General features: G+C 40.7%; 1 protein-coding gene across 2 annotated transcripts; it reads right to left on the minus strand.

Annotated features, from left to right (window-relative positions):
* Positions 1-1,353: 1,353 nt before the first annotated feature.
* On the minus strand, positions 1,354-17,340 carry LOC144500454 (zinc finger protein Pegasus-like). Of its 2 annotated transcripts, XM_078223389.1 has the most exons (4): positions 17,199-17,340; positions 10,859-11,023; positions 7,294-7,476; positions 1,354-2,587 (listed from the first exon to the last, which is right to left on the minus strand). In XM_078223389.1, the coding sequence occupies exons 2-4, from the start codon at positions 10,989-10,991 to the stop codon at positions 1,662-1,664; spliced, it is 1,242 nt and encodes a 413-aa protein (XP_078079515.1). In that variant the 5' UTR covers positions 10,992-11,023; positions 17,199-17,340; the 3' UTR covers positions 1,354-1,661. The 2 variants fall into 2 exon arrangements, with proteins under 2 accessions (XP_078079515.1, XP_078079516.1); XM_078223390.1 differs by lacking the exons at positions 10,859-11,023; positions 17,199-17,340 and adding an exon at positions 10,270-10,453 and having other exon boundaries at positions 1,614-2,587.
* Positions 17,341-17,345: the final 5 nt, after the last annotated feature.

The following is a 17,345-nucleotide window of genomic DNA, read 5'->3' on the forward strand; positions in this document are numbered from 1 at the left end:
GGATTGATCCACAGGATCAGCCAAGCAGGATGTCATACCACCAAGAACAGAACGAGTTCAGGTTATTCATTTTCAAGTATCCAGAGACCTTTACCCATAATCATCATCTGACCAGGTTTTAAACAAACAGAACTTGAGTAACAGGAACAAACAACTTTCAAAGTAATTAGCAATATCTTACTTGTGCACTCTGGGAGTAGGCCCCTTGACTTAACTCTTGACTCAACCCTTTGAGGGCTCAAACAGGTGTCTTATAAGAAAAATCTCTAGGTTCCCGCAAACCTTCGCCTTGTTCTCTTCCTCATCAGAGCAGGCTTCAGGATTTCAAAGTGACACCCTCCCCCGTCCATGGCTCCAATCTTGGAAAGCTGGACACTGGCTCAATGTTCATTGACCTTTCTCTTGGACCATTTGTGGGGATCGCGGTCTCTTGTCCCTTAACCACCTGATAACATCTTTGAGGGTCAAATGCTCGGATTACCACAAGTCAGAAGAGAATCTTACCATTTTTGTTAAGTGGTGGCAGGCCTCACATTTAACATTTTTTGCTGTTCTCAGCCAGTGTATTCAGTCACCACCTCTATGCCAACATGTAGTGAACATCATCCCTACAGGACCTCAGGTTATGTAGTCACTGTTGTTTAGAACAGCCAAGATGACCACAGATTTATAACCAGCTCTCAACACAATCCATTATCAATGAAGTGGAAAAAGTTTAACATCCCCTGACTCGACTGTTGTAAGTGCATACAACATAGGCATTTCAACCATACTTCCTGTTGGCTGGACGAATAAAGGAGAACTATCAGCGGAAGAGAAACACTCGCTATTCAATTCTCCACAGTTGTTTTAGCCATCACCACTTGGTGCCCAGAGGGACAGTGCAACTCACTATGGCATTGATAACAGCAAGATTCCCACAACTACATTAACCAGCTCCTCAACCTGATTTGAGAGTCATAGGTACTCCCACCAATAAAAAGCTTTTCAAATGGACTTCATCAAATGCCTTCTAGAAGTCCATATAAACAACATCCATAGATATTCCCTGTCCACTACTTGAATCACCTCTTCAAAGTCAAACCAGATTAGTCAGGCATGACTTGACAAATTAGTGTTGGTTATCTGATCAGCTGAAAATTGAAGGTATTCAATAACATTTTCCTTAATTGTAGACTCCAAGAGCTGCCCAACAGATGTTAGACTAACTGGTCTATAATTCCCTGGTTTCCTCCTTAAACAGAAGACTGACATGAGCAATTTCGCAAAAGGAACAGATACTGGAGAGAGAGTTTTGCAAGACTATAATTAGGATACACTGTATGTACCAACTATTTTAGAGAGAAACAAGCTGGAGGAAATTATTTTCTTATTTTCTCATTTTGTTTCATCTTTTCCATCAACTGTTTATGCCTTCCTTTTGGTCTCAAACACATGTTATAGCTTGTTTATGTTTTAAGAACATAAATGATAAACCAAGCAATGAAAGAGTAATTGGGTCATTAACAACCCAGAAAATATAATTCACGTTTACTTAAAACAAAATTGTAAACTAATTTAACTTTCATTATAGTTTTACACAGGATTGAGAAAAAAGTTACCATACAATAAAACAAGATTAATTTAGGTTATTTTTTAATAGCTTTTTAGTACAAATAACATTAAGTTTGCTTATGCTGACCTCTGGCAAAATGACAAGCAAAATCATATTGGTTTTTACATTTACATCCACATATGTTACACTGAAATGGATTCTCATAACCATGGCACCCCATGTGAATAGTATAAAGGATATTGTCTGCAAAGTACATGTCACAGTGTTGGCAGTGATGCAGAAGCTGGGGATCCTGGACTTGAATTGGAGGAGCAGGAGTGCTAGGTTGGCTGTTCGTCATGCAGGGTGAGCTCATGTGAGCACTGCGCTCACTATTAGGGCCTGGAACAGGACTGAAGGTTCTTTGATTATGCACAGGATGTCTATCAGGACTAGCATTGGATGAGCTTTGAGCCACACTAGAAACTACAGTAGTAACTATTGGTGCCATAGATTGTGGTATAAGATATGGTTTCTCATCTCTGCATGTCATATCAGAAGATGCTGGAGCTTGGTCATCTTGCGAAAGGCTGGAAAGCTGGCCAGCTAAGGCAGAAAGCTGGTTTAATGGATTATCCACCATCATGTCCTGTACATCCCTTGAGATTCCACTAGTCTGTGCTTTTGTCAGACCCTCATAAGATTCAGCTGAGATGTTATGAGAAAACTCATCAAGGTAATCTGTCTTCTGTGCCACCATGGGAGGACTGAAATTACTCAGAGGTCGTCTTCCATAACTCAGGGAGTAGCTGGATTTTTTCTGCAAAATTCCCATCATTCTCTTATTGGTCAGTGATGTCCTGCGTCCTTTTAGAGGAAGTAGTTTATGCCTGCGCCTGCGATGGTGGGATAAATTACTTTGATCACTGCAGCGAAAGGAACAAAGCTCACATTTATATGGTTTTTCACCTCTATGTGAGCGCATATGTGCTTCAAGGTGACGCTCATAAGCTGAAGCAAATGGACATAGGTGGCATCTGTGGGGTTTCTCACCTGCATGAGAAAGAACAAATCAGCAAAGTTATTCCACTTTTCCTCTTAAAACTTTATATCTTAAGCAAAATCTGAAAGATTTCTCTCCTTCAGGTTGGAAAAAATACCACTCAGCTTCCCAAATGCTTCTGTAAGTATTTGACATGAGCCAAACAGAGGAAAGCTTCAAGATTAGACCCCCTGCCTGTGCTGAGTTAGCTGATCTCAGTTCGAGCTGTATAACAAAAATGCCCGTTTGCATTTCTAGGGAATGAGGGACCAGTGTTACTCATTCAGTGATTCATACTGGGAAATGCAAGTATATGGATATATGAGGCGAGGGGCAGCCAACTAGTCAATATGACCTGACGCGTCTCAGAAAGAGGTGAACATTTGAATGAGACAAAATTCCATGGGCATCCATGAAACTGTAGACCAGCAGAATCACCGTATTCAGGAAAAGGGAAAATGCAAACAAGTGAACATGACAGATAATATACTTAGTTTGAATATACGCCAACAGCTCCTGTTTTACCAAGGCTATTTTTTAATCTGTAGCCCAACCATTTAAAAATGATTGTCCCGTGACCAGAGTGTGTAAAAAGGAATATTGTTCTGGCTGTCACATTATAGAACTCCATTGGGAAAAGAAACTGTGCAAAGAATTAATGAAAAATTCAATCATGTCCAATAATAGTAACACAATAAATGTAAAATTATGGATCAAGGAAGTTGTTTGCGTCTTCCTGAACTTATACCACTGATTTTCCTATAAAGGAAACTGAGAAAAAAAAAGGATCTTCAGATGCAATCATTCTCTAAGCTTGCACATCAGAAAGACACACAATTTAATAACAAGCATTTTTAAAAATGACTACATGTTGGCCTGGAGTTTGCAGAAACAATGGTTAGGCTAACGTATATGGCCTAAATCAGAAAGCAACTTGCAGCAATCACATGTGCACATTTAAATGAAAAAAAAACAGACATTGCCGTCAGGAATACTCCGTCCCTCCACTGTTGCATTGCAACAGTTCTCGCAAATACTCAATATCACTGATGGTATCAAGTTGTGACAGTACCCAATAAAAAGCCCCAAAAAAGGTAAGGCTCAGTGCATTCAAGATCAGATTAAGCTTTAATGAAATAAGTGATGATCACTGCCAAACAACCTTCCTGGCCCCCAAAAATGTGACGTCTTATTCCTTCGAAGTTTGAGATTTTTAAATATATGCATTTTTCACATATTGTTTCTCATCTCTTTTAATCCCTTCTTTCCCAATCATAATTCCACTTTCTGTATGTGATTTTATATAGTGAATTAAGTGTATTCATACTTTCACTTCAGGCTTCCTGGTTTATACTCTATATCTCAGTGAGAATTCTTTAGTCTAATTTGAAGAGCCTTGCTGTTTTTTGTCCTGTTTAGACATCTAGATCTCCTGGAGAGTGCACCACACTAGAAATGATTTAATTGCATAACTTGCTTCAAAAGCTCATCAAAAATTTGTGGGCAACTGTCAATGTAATGCACAGCAAGCACCATTCCTGTCATTGACCGAAAGTCTAGATCAATATATCAGGAATAAATACCTCCTCCTAAGGTTTGCTTTATGGAATTAGTATGTATTCTTTTGTCAACATCAGTTAATATCTATCTTTGGAAAAACCCTGCACTCATCATCCTTCAATCTCCAGTGACCCCAAAATTTAATTGTTCTGGAGAAGATGAGCCTTGTAGCTTGCATTTCCAGACTGCAATATATATTCCAACTACATTTGGCTTGCAAAGCCAAAGTGAAGTGTTATGAAGCATAGACTCATGAAAATGTTCACCTGGAACACATTTGTACAAAAGCAACTGTACCATACCCCTCTGCATGTAAAGAATTAGTAATAATATCAAGTGCTGCAAATAAGCATAATGGCCACGATTTTTCAGGCCGTTCACCGCGGGCACACAATCTGAGATCCCGGGCCCTCCCTACTGACATAACCAGGTTCACACTCAGTGAGGACGTGTACCAAACAACCAAGAATTTAAATTTAAGTATTCATAAATGGCCAACGCCATTGCTTTCGGGGTCATCAGATGTTCCGTCCTGCCAGCATGACGTAATGCTGGAGGCGAGTATAGCACCTGGGTGATGAGTGACATGACCAGATGGGCACTGCCGTGGGTGGGGTCAGGGTCTCTAGGGATCACATTGGAGGGGGTGGATTCATATTATGTGGGATGCAGGCAATGGTGAGGGGAGGGGAAAAGTGGTCAAATAGTTCCAAGTCTGGAAGATGTGTAGCTTGGAGGGCAATGCTGCCCTTGTCCTTTGAGGTGGTAGAGGTTGCGGTTTTAGAAGGTGCTGTTCAAGCAGCCTTGGTGAGCTGCTGCAATGCATCCTGTAGAAGGTGGTTAAAGGGGTGGCAATGAAGCAGGCTGCTTTGTCCTAAAAAGTGTTGAACTTGTTCAGTGTTGTCACAGTCACACTCATACAAGCATGTGGAGAATCTTCCATTGAACTCCTGATTGTTCATATTTTAAAGGCACAGTCTTTGGGGAGTCAGGAGAGGAGTTACTTATCACAGAATTCCCAGCCTCTGACTTGGTCTTGTAGCCACATTATTTGTGTGTTTTTTTCAGTTCAGTTGCTGGTTAAAGATAACCCCCAGGATAGAGCGGCAAGGTGGCACAATGGGTAGCACTGCTGTCTCTGGGCGCCAGGGACCTGGGTTCAATTCCAGCCTTGGGCCAATGTCTATGCGGAGTCTGCATGTTCTCCCCATGGCTGTGTGGGTTTCCTCTGGGTGCTCTGGTTTCCTCCCCCAGTCTGAAAGCCATGCTGGTTAGGTGTATTGGCCATGCTAAATTCTCCCTCATTGTGGTGCCGGAGTGTGGTGACTTGGGGATTTTCACAGTAACTTCATTGCAGTGTTAATGTAAGCCTACTTGTGGCACTAATAAATAAACTTTAGGATGTAGATAGTGGCTAATTCAGTGATTGGAATGCATTTGAATGTCAATGGGAGATAGTTAGGATTCTCCCTTGGAGATAGTCATTGCTTCGCACTTGTGTGACATGAATGTTACTTTACGTATCCAGCCCAAGCCTGGATACGTCATCCAGCTCCTGTTGCATGCCAGAGTGGACTGTTTCAGTATCTATGGAGTCACGAAAAGTACTGAATACGGTGCAATCATCAGCAAACAACCCCATTTCTGATCTTATGATGGAGGGAAGATCATTGATGGAGCAGCGGAAGACGGATTTACACTGGGACACTACCCTGAGGAACTCCTGGTGCGACATGCTGGATTTGAGATGATCTTCCTCCTACATCCATTTTCCTTTGTGCTATGTATGGCTCTAAACCAGTGATGAGTTTTCCCAATTTTCATTGACTTCAGTTTTACGAGGCCTCCTTGATTCTACAGGTGGTCAAATGCTGCCTTGATGTAAAGGGCAGTCATCCCAACCTCATGTACTTAGAGTTTCAGAGACTAGAAGAAGTGATATGTAAATCGCAAAATTCAGTATCAAAATTGACCAAAAACAGAAAATTTGGTGCCTGAAACATTTTAACAACAGGAATATAAAAGTGTTTTAATGGCAGAGTGCAATGTGTCATGTTGTATGGGTATGGATATATGTTATATATGCACAAAGGTATGATGTAGGTATACATGAAATATTCACTGTTTTTAAACTAATGACTGTATGATATTTTATACTGGAAGTAAAGCCAAAGACAAATTTTCACTGTTGCGTGGACAATAAAGCTTCCTTCTATTCTATTAGCCGGTAAGGAATACTAAAATTAATGATGTGAAGGAATTGATAGAGGTTTTTAAAATCCTTTTATGAATAGCATAGGGGTCTAATTAGCTCAATTGGCTAGCAAGTAGTTCATAATAACACCAACGGCATGAGTTCAATTTCTGTTCTGGTTGAGATAGACTTGGGATCAGTCCCCTCACCCTGCTCCTGAGGCTGGAAGGCAATGGCAAACCACTGACAAAAAAAAGGTAAGAAGTCTCATAACACCAGGTTAAAGTCCAACAGATTTATTTGGTAGCAAAAGCCACTAGCTTTCGGAGCGCTGCCCCTTCGTCAGGTAAGTGGGAGTTCTGTCCACAAACAGGGCATATAAAGACACAAACTCAATTTACAAAATAATGGTTGGAATGCGAGTCTTTACAGGTAATCAAGTCTTAAAGATACAGACAATGTGAGTGGAGAGAGCGTTAAGCACAGGTTAAAGAGATGTGTATTGTCTCCAGACAGGACAGTTAATGAGATTTACCTTTAAGACTTGATTACCTGTAAAGACTCGCATTCCAACCATTATTTTGTAAATTGAGTTTGTGTCTTTATATGCCCCGTTTGTGAACAGAACTCCCACTTACCTGGCGAAGGAGCAGCGCTCCGAAAGCTAGTGGCTTTTGCTACTAAATAAACCTGTTGGACTTTAACCTGGTGTTGAGAGACTTCTTACTGTGTTTACCCCAGTCCAACGCCGGCATCTCCACATCAAAAAAAAATGCCAGGGGAAGTTGCTCAGGATGAAGATGATGAACAAACGTCCTACTTTTGTGCAAAGCACAAATGAATGAAGCATCCAATCAAAAGCATGTGAGTAGTCACACTATTTTACCTAACCAGTTCTGAGTTCAACATAGTAACTCAATAGTTGGTGCTTAATTGTGTAAGCTATCCTGTCAAATCTATTACCTGTGTGCATTCTTGTGTGCTCCATCAATCGTGCTATCCCTTTGCTAGCATAGTTACAGTACTGACACTTCAGTTTTCCATCAACCGTTCTTTCTGGTCCTTCTCCTATCATTCCAGCGCCATCATCAAGAGAAACCTCAACAGAAGCATGGTGGATTCCATTTTGGTGATTTTCAGTCCCAGCTGCCAATAAAAGTAAAAGTATTGACTAAGACAACTTCACAAATTTTAAAAAGTAGTTCAAAATATGATTACAAACAAGATAATACTAATAGACCGTAGCTTAAACAGGCATTCTTGTATAGTAGAGACATAAAAGTACAAGACCGATAAACCAAGGTTACTACAGAGGTTTTTACAAAAATAAATGTTTGGAATTACAGAATGTAATTCTAGCCCATACTCAAATCCAAGTCCTGCAAGTCCCATCACATCCAGTTGTGAATGGTGTTGGACCATTGAACAACTAATGGCTGGGAGACTTGATGCCATCATTGAGGAAAGGGAAGGTGGAAATAGGCAATCTTCGTGGTGGAACGGACATTATTGGAAACACACCTCAGGGTCAAATATAACACCAAGATTGTAAACAATCTAATTCAGCTTTAAACATTTGACAGAAAGATGGATTCAGTGGCAGGGAACAAAGTTTATGGAGCGATGATTTTGATCTTCCCAATACTCAGCTGGAGGAAATTTCTGCTCATGCAGTACTTTCAAGTTTTGAAAACTAATGAGACAAATTGACTAACATCACCCTAGAGGTTACCATTGACCAGAAACTGAATAGGACCAGCCATATAAAGACTGTGGTGACAAGAGCAGGTCAGAGGCTGAGAATTCTGAGGCAAGGAACTCTTCAGTTATTCCTGACTCCTTAAAGCCTGTCAGCATTCGACAAGGCGCAAGATAGGAGTGTGATGAAATACTCTCTCCACTTGTTGGATTAGCGCATCTCCAACAATACCTAGGAAAAAGTAGCCCACTTTATTGGCACCCCATCCACCACTCATACCATTCAATTCCTTCACCACCGACACGAAGTGCCAGCAGCATGTACTATCCATAAGATGCACTGCAGCAACTCACCACAGCTCCTTCCAAATCCGTGATCCCTACCACAGGGAAGGACAGGGGCAGCAGCTGCATGGGAACACCACCACCTGCAATTTCCCCTCCAACTTGCACACCATCCTGATTTGGAGCTCTGTTACCATTCCTTCAATGTCACTGGATCAAAATCCTGAAATGCTCTTCTTAACAGCATTGTAGGTGTACACTGCAGTTCAAGGCGGCGGCTCACCACCAGCTTCTCAAGGGCAGTTAGGGATGGCCAATAAACGCTGGTCTAGACATGACGGCCACATCTCGTGAACTAATAAATAAATAAAATTGGACGTAGTGGACCAGTCAAGAGAGGTACTGGTGAGAAAGAACTGTGTGTCAACAACTTACATGTGGAACTGAGGGGCGGCATGTATTTGAGAAATAGGAAAGGGTGTGGGGGCGTGCAGGGCAAGTGGCAGCCCTTTGGGATCCCTCGAGTTAACAGTGCAGGAGCAGGAAGTGAACAGATAATTTTCTGAATATGACTGGCTAGTTAAACTAAGAAACCAGGTGAGTATAGTCCTAACAAATTAGATAAGAGAAGAGACATTACAGGGGGGATAGTATGATCAACCATGTCAGAGGCTGAGAAGTAGGAAGAGGGATAATTTACTATGATCACAGTCACATAGGTTGAAAGTTTTGACTTTGACGGCTAGGGCAGAAACGTGATTCTAGCGTGAAGTTCCAGGGCAGAATTTGGGAGGCAACAGCACTTTTAAGGATCTGAAAGAAAATAAGGTTGGAGAAGAGGAGCTACTTTCATTAAACATTCAAGAAGTAAAAGTATGTAATGTTATCTTCCTCAGTTTCCTTCTACTACAATGTGTTTAGTGTTTTTGATTTGTTTTAATTATACAATACCCAATACCTCAGCGGGTATAGGCACCAAATGATTTTGGATCAGATAGGTCTCAGGTTCACTCAATCAATGGTCTGTTCTGGTAGTGGAACGCAATGACTGGATCAGGTTGACTATTTCTGGTCGCTATTCAGTAATCCCCAAGTCTGCACATGGATATTACACAAGGATAACTTTGAATTTGGCTGCAGTTAAACAGCAAAGCTCATGTTCAACATAAAAAAATAGTCATTAAGTGCTGAAAGGGTGATAGAACTCACAGAACTAACTATAAGACATTAATTCCAGGAGCAAGAGAAAGTTGAAAAGATAAATGTACAAATTCAATACATTTTCATATTATACAACACCTGTTAAAATGTACTTCACAGAAATACAAGGTCAACTGCATTTCAAAACCTCGATTTCTTCACAGAAAGTAGGCTTTTGCATGCAGATATATTGACCACGCACAAACCACTTGATTGTTAATTTACGAGACATTTAAATTGATAAAAAGCTAATCCTTCCAAATAGGAAGGAACTCAAGAACAAACTAAGATGGGATCAATAATACATTGACACAGTAAAATACAGCCAATCGGGCATGATAAAATCACGCAAGTTAAAAATACTGACTTCTTTTGTCATAAAACTCTATTATATGAAGCCTTTTCTTTTAAAACTGAGTTTTTCAAAGATTAATTCCAAGAATTATTAAATTTATGAAAAATTTGCATCTTAATGTCTTCTACACACTGCACCTCAGCTAAATGAGAAAGTGTAAATACACAGGTGTTTTTAAGTCCTTGTTCACTATACCATCATGCATAAAAATTCTTGGGTGTTTGTTACAAGTCCAAAGTAACCAAATCAAAAGTTTCCTTAGTTTAGGGCAGTGGTTCCCAACATCTTTTATATATTATGGCACACCACTATACTATAAAAATATTTTGAGGCATATCTATTTTTCCTGTTTTCTTCCTGTACTGGGAACTTTGTTTTTAAACTTCTCCCTGTCCGCTCACCTGTTTTTTTTTAACCTTTCCCTGTCTCTCACTTCTCCCAGGGATTTTGCAGTCTTTGAGTTTTCGCTTTTTGTGCAGGTGCATGGGACTTCTGTCTTCAGCTTATGCGTAGTTTAAAAAATCTAAACCACGCATGTACAGCTCTTTCCCAGTTGGCGCATGTGCAGGAGCCCCAAGATTCGTCCAGTCTTGGAGATGCCAACCACTGAGCTGAAGATGAAGGTTAGTTTTAGTTTAATCACATGAATTTTGAAACATTTTGAATCTATTCTCATGGCACACTTGGGGAGTCTTTATGGGACACCAGTGTGCTGTGGTCCACTGGTTGGGAACCGATGGTTTAGGGAAACATTTGAACCCTTAAATTTTGCGTCACTGTTGGTATATACTTAAGAATCATATTCTCTCCGTGAAAGTTTTTGTAATCTTCAAGCAGAGACTTGATATACTTCAACCCAATATTTTATATAAACATTATCTTGACTATAGATGGTAGAGGTGGTACAATTCTTTTAACAATTAAATTCACATCCAAGCTTAAGTTTGCGCAAGCACATGTTTAACTACAATTAGCATTTTCTTTCCTTACCAGGCTGAAGTAATTCTGGTTCCTTTTCATTACATACTGAGCCGGAAATCATATTTACATGCTGTGTTTGCTGAGTGAGATACTCTTGAAAATCCTTGACAAAGTCTACAGAATCATTTCTCTTTTCTCGCATATTCTTACTCTTGATTGAAGCTTCTTTAATTCCTTAAGAAAAAAGGTTTCAATATCAAATATTTCATATCCACCATGTTATTGGACAATATTATTCAGTATGCACTTGCATTATTCAGATCTGAAAATACTTTCAAGAATGCTGTTTTATGCAGCACAGTGGTTAGCACTGTTGCCTCACAGCGCCAGAGACCCGTGTTAGATTCCTGGCTTGGGTCACTGTATGTGTGGAGTTTGCACTTTCTCCCGTGTCTGTGTGGGTTTTCTCCGGGTGCTCCGGTTTCCTCTGACATTCTGAAAGACGTGCTGGTTAGGTGCATTGACCCGAACAGGCGCCAGACTGTGGCGACTAGGGGAATTTCACAGTAACTTCATTGCAGTGTTAATGTAAGGCTTACTTTGACTAATAAATAAACTTTTATTTTAAATCAGAAGTCAAGAGTAAATTTCTCCATTCATTCGATCCATTTTCTAGTTCCACATATAGCATATTTCTTTCCCCCTCCCCAGGATTGGGTCAAATTCTGAAAATATACAATATTGAGCTCCAAATTATAGCTCATATTGTATTTGCAGTTATGTTACATTATTGATTTACATTAAACAAAGAATGATGGAAATACAAACATAGGAGCAGGTCATTCAGCCCTTCAAGACTGCTCCATCATTCAATCACTGCTCAGCCAGCCGCTCAATACACCCCCCCAACCCCACCCCATCACTGGTATCTAGAAATCTGTTAATCTCTAATTTTAACATACTCAGTGACTGAGCTTTCACAGCTGTTTGGGTGAGAGAATTCAAAAGATTCACAACCCTCGAGTAAAAAAAATGTCTCCTTATACAGTCCCAAGTGGCTTCCCCCTGATTTTGACTCCCCAACCAGGGGAAACATTTTGCCTGCATTTACGCTGAGGAAAGTCTAACCCTTTTAATCATTTTGTAGGTTTAATGAGATCACCTCTCATTCGTTGCAACTCTAGGGGACACAGGCCCAGTTTCCCCACTCTCTCTTCATAGGACAGTCCCACCATCCCAGGAACAAGACTGGTGAACCTTTCTTGCATTCCCTTTATGGCAATAATATCCTTCCTAAGGCAAGGATACCAAAACTACATACACTATTCCAGATGTTGTTTAACCAAGGTTCTACACTACTGAAGCAGGATTTCACTACTCCGGTGCTCAAATCATTGTGCAATGAAGGCTAGCATTCCATTAGCTTTCCTAATTGCTTGCTACACTTGCATGTTAACTTTCAATGATTTATTGATGAGGATACCCTTTGTACACCTATACTTTCTAATCTCTCAGCATTTAAGAAGTACCCTGCACATCTGTTCCTCCTACAAAAGTGGATAACCTCACATTTTTCCACATTATATTCCAACTGCCATGTTCTTGCTCACTCACCGAGTCTGCTCAAATCTCCTTGAAGCCCCTTTAAATCTTCCTCACAATTCACATTCCCACCTAACTTTGTGGCATTTGCAAACTTGGAGATTGTACATTTGGACCCCACATCCAAATCACTGATCTGCTAGGGCCCCTCGTACTCATCCTTGCAGCACCCCACTAGTCACAGCCTTCTTAACGGGAATGATCTGTTTATTCCTACTCTCTTTTCCACCTATTAATCAATTCTTAATCCATGCTGATATATTACCTCCTATCTCATGTGCTTTAACTTTACGAACCAACCTCTTGCGGAGTCTTTATCAAAAGCTTTCTGAAAATTCAAGATTGTTACGTTCACCGACTCCCCTTTATCAATTCTGTTAGTAACATCCTCTAAAAAACTCCCAACAGGTTCAATATGATTTCCCATTCATGGATTTCCTCCGGGTGCTCCGGTTTCCTCCCACAATCCAAAGATGTGCAGGTTAGCTAGATTGGCCATGTTAAATTGCTCCTTAGTGTCAGGGATATCAGCAGGGTAAATACATGTGGTTATAGGGATAGAGCCGGGGTGGAATTATTGTCAGTGCAGGCTCAATGGGTTCCTTCTGCACTGTAGGGATTCTATTCCATGATTCTATTATTAGCAATGCAATGCATTTAAGTGTAAGGAAAGGCAGGAGTGAACTCTATCAATGCTTTAAGACATTCTGGTGCAATCTCATCAAGGGAACACTGGTGCTGTACAAATACTCAATAATTGTGGCTTAGGACATGTTCTGGTCTATATCGCCACACAGAGCAAACCTGCTGGAATGGTACCAAACTGAAGTGAAATGTTTGCAGAGAGAAAAAAAACGGGAATTGAAGTTTGTAAGAAAATTATTTTGGGAGCAAAAAAGTTAGTTGTGCTAAAACAGTTCACCATAAAAATGTAGAATGTTAGGTTGACAGAAGAAAAGCACTGTCTCAAGTATAACAAACTTTTGCCATTATATTTCACAATGATTAATATTCATAGGGGTCAATGGAAACTTCAAACTGACGGGAAGGTTGAGTGACATTTAGAACTGACAGTAACCTCAAATAATATCAACCAACAGGAAGTGGGAAACCAATATTGGTCACGGAGGAAATATATAAAGAAAAATTTAAGGTAAGAACTCTACATGCTTGCAAACCAGACAGAAACCATGAAGTGTGTCACTGTTATAATGTATACACTGATTAGCATTCATTGTTGCTACTGCAGGCAAGAACAGTCGGGTGATAACTGCTTCAGCTATTCCATGTTCCCAGCTCACCTCAGATCTTCATATCGGAAAATCAAGGCTTATTTTGTGAGTATGAAAACGAAATGCATCTTGTGCAGTTGTGGAGAATGATTTTTTATGACAATCAATGATTCAAAGTTTATATAAAATGTCTCAATACTCTAATTCAATTAAAGCCTTTGTCAAAACTAATTTAACTGACGTCGAACTGCTTTAATACAATTATTATTGTAACTTCTTGAATTTTCATCTTCAAATCTAATTCAAACTATTTTAATTCCTAAAATACTGTTTGCAGTGCATTCATATGAAAACAAACTAAAGAGCTCTAATTATTCCTTGTCAGACTCGTCAGTGACAGCATTGACTCTGCTGCACTTCATAAATCGTAACATACCAGACCTGTAATCATATACATGAGCAAACCTTTTAGATCTAGCAATGATCACAAAAATATCTGCTTCAAGTTATTAGAGAGCCAGATCTATGATTTCATTTTTAAAGTTAAAATCTCCCCATACACGACATGTACTTCTACAAAAATAAAAGTAAATCTCCATAAATTTAAACCCTTTTTCTCAATAAGCATCTCCATCCTCTATAGTCATCTCTGAAACACCCCCAGGTTTCTTCTTTAGTACCCTCGTTGACCACATCTACATATATGGTCAGTTTCTACATTTAAGTTGACCACTGTGCAGGCCATCACTAGCTTCGACTCCATACCCATCTCTGTTGCCAAATTATTTGTCCAATGTTTTAAAGAGCCAGAATTCTCCCAAGTGGAACACTGAGAATAACAAAATTGGTAAACAGCTCATGCTTGAAGCTCCATTGCTTTGCTATCCATCCCAACTTGTTACCTGATAAAGCATAAGACTGTCTTGTTATTACTCTGGACTCATCTTCAAATTCCATATGTATTCAACACCATAATAATGTTTCCAAATCATCCACATTTGCCTTTATCCGAATCCTAAAGTTGCTGAAATTCTGATGTTTTCATTCCCTCAATTTTAACTTTTCCAAAGTCCTCCTCTTCAGCCATTGCAAGCTCCATCTTTCCTGCCGATTGCTTGCTCCATCTCCCAGTGAAAATAGTTTGTCTATAAGTCCTAGCCTTACTCCTTTAGCCTCTTCAGCTTTAAGTCCAAGCCTGCAGCCTTTCACTCTTTTGAATGAATAAAAACTCCAGTGTATCTTCCCTCCATGTTGGTGGCAGTCTTCCTCAGTACTGTCCTATTGTTTGGAATTTCCTCTTTAAGCTAATCTATTTGCTACTTCTACCCATCTTTAGGAGCATCCACACAACAGCCTATGACAGGGATTGGAACATTTACTATTTTACAGTTACATTTAACAGTATTACATCACTGAATCCCACACCAACAATATCCTAGGGATCATCACTGACCAGAAACTTAACTGCACTAGTCACATAGATACTATGATGGCAAGAGCACATCAGTCTTTGGAAATTCTGCAACAAGTATCTCACCTCTTGACTTCCCAAAGCTTTTCCACCACTGACAAGGCACAATTCAGAAATGTGATCGAACGCTTGCCTGGGTGAGTTCAGCTCAAAAGGACAAAGCAACCTCCTTGATAGGCATCACCTCAATCATTCATTCTCTTCATCATGGTTGCAATGTGTACCACCTACAAAGATGCACTGCAGCAACTCACCAATACAGCATCTACCAAACTTCTCTCAGAGGGTAGTGAATCTCTGGAATTCTCTTCCCATTGAAGCAGTGGAGGCTACCTCGTTAAATATGTTTAAGTCGCAGGTAGATAGATTTCTGATCAATAAGGGAATTAAGGGTTATGGGGAGCGGGCAAATAAGTGGAACTAAACCACTATCAGATCAGCCATGATCTTATTGAATGGTGGGGCAGGCTCGAGGGGCTAGATGGCCTACTCCTGCTCCTATTTCTTATGTTCTTATGTAAACCCGCAACCTCTACCAAACAGAAAAGACAGCAGCCAGACGCAAACACCATCACCTGCAGGTTCCTTTCCAGGACACACCATCCTGATTTGGATCGCAATAGTCATGGAACTCACTTCCAAACAGTAATATGGGTGTACCTATGCCAGTAAGAGTTTTAACAACACCAGGTTAAAGTCCAACAGGTTTATTTGGTAGCAAATGCCATTAGCTTTCGGAGCGCTGCTCCTTCGTCAGATGGAGTGGATATTTGCTCTCAAACAGGGCATACAGAGACACAAAATCAAGTTACAGAATACTGATTAGAATGCGAATCTCTACAACCAACCTGGTCTTAAAGATACAGACAATGTTGGACTTTAACCTGGTGTTGTTAAAACTCTTACTGTGTTTACCCCAGTCCAATGCCGGCATCTCCACATCATGTACCTACACCACACAGACTGTAACACTTCAAGAAGACAGTTCAACACCAACCTCTCAAGGACATATAGGAATGGGAAATAAATGCTGGTAATACAATTTTGTTAATGAATAAAAAATGCAAGCCACTGTAGTCAGTAGAACTATTGTGTACTTACATTTTTTATACATTAGCCCTTTTGTTTTCTTTTGCATCATTGGGATAGTTTTTAAACACAAGAGCTTTCACAGGCCCCACCAAAAGGCACTTCTTTGTCCCCTTCACAGACCTCTATGTGGAATGGCTGTATGCACACAGGCAGTCACATATGCTTTGTGACTTTTGAAGTCACATATGCTTTGTGACTTTTGAAGTCACATTGCTTTGTGACTTAAAAAAAATAACGGAGATGTTTATTTACGTTAGGCGGCTCTTATAGATTTTGGCGGCGGGGAGGTGGAATGTTAAGTTTTGTACGGGACACGTGTGTTAACCAGAGTAACTGCTTGCCTTCTCATTGGGGGAAAAACATAGTGGCTTGCACCAGTCCACTCCTCTGAAATCAAAATGAAACACCATCCTCGACATAAAATAAAAAACGTCTTTTTTTTTGTTTACGCGTTTAAAATTGGATGAGCTAAAATACCAGAATTAATTACGTAAAGGAAGAATGATCCTCCCGCCTGCCCAGCCAGCCAGCCCTCCTGTAAGGCCGGGGGCTCCAGTTTACAAATGGCTGTTGTGGTGACTCCAACAACCTGGCTCCGACAAAGAGCCCGCCCCCTTCCCCCGCGCCCATTGGTTCAAATCAGCGGAACGTCAGAGCCGCGCAGCCTGCGATTGGTCAGTCGGACTGTCACTCACAGAGCGGGCGGCTCAGAGTTAACATTGAGAAACGGGCCGCGTTATTTTAAATATCGACAGACACAACATTCCCCCCCCCCTCCAAAAATTACACACTAAACAGGTACAAGATAAATGGCTTGGGGGGGGGGTGGTTAAAATCGTCAGTCTCTTCTCCACCCCTCCCCCAATGTTTCTCACAAGTTGTGTTGTCGGCCGACGACAGAGGCGGCTCGAGCGCTTTCGGTTATTTTTCAAATGGCCCATCCGGGAGTTGGATTGTTGGGGGGAGGGGAATCAGGCCCGGGGAGAGCAGAGTCTCCCCCCTCCATCCATACCTTCAGCTTAATTCCATTCACTCGACAGCGGCTTCCAAACAGCACAACATAGCGGGGCTCCCGCTGAGGGAGAAAGACGGGCTTGTAGACAGGAGGCGAGATGGGCGAAGGAGGAGAGGGCCACCCCCACTTTGCTTTTTTTTTGGA

The sequence above is a fragment of the Mustelus asterias genome, chromosome 11, assembly GCF_964213995.1.
Source record: "Mustelus asterias chromosome 11, sMusAst1.hap1.1, whole genome shotgun sequence".
Lineage (NCBI taxonomy): Eukaryota > Metazoa > Chordata > Chondrichthyes > Carcharhiniformes > Triakidae > Mustelus > Mustelus asterias.

What these genes read in the sequence shown, in the direction of transcription:
- LOC144500454 (XM_078223389.1), bottom strand. Translation starts at nt 10,991, where the DNA reads ATGCGAGAAAAGAGAAATGATTCTGTAGACTTTGTCAAGGATTTTCAA. An exon ending in ACCAGAATTACTTCAGCCTG is followed by an intron (nt 7,477 to 10,858) that starts GTAAGGAAAGAA and finishes TTTTATTGGCAG; the next exon opens with CTGGGACTGAAAATCACCAA. An exon ending in GCACACAAGAATGCACACAG is followed by an intron (nt 2,588 to 7,293) that starts GTAATAGATTTG and finishes TTTCTCATGCAG; the next exon opens with GTGAGAAACCCCACAGATGC.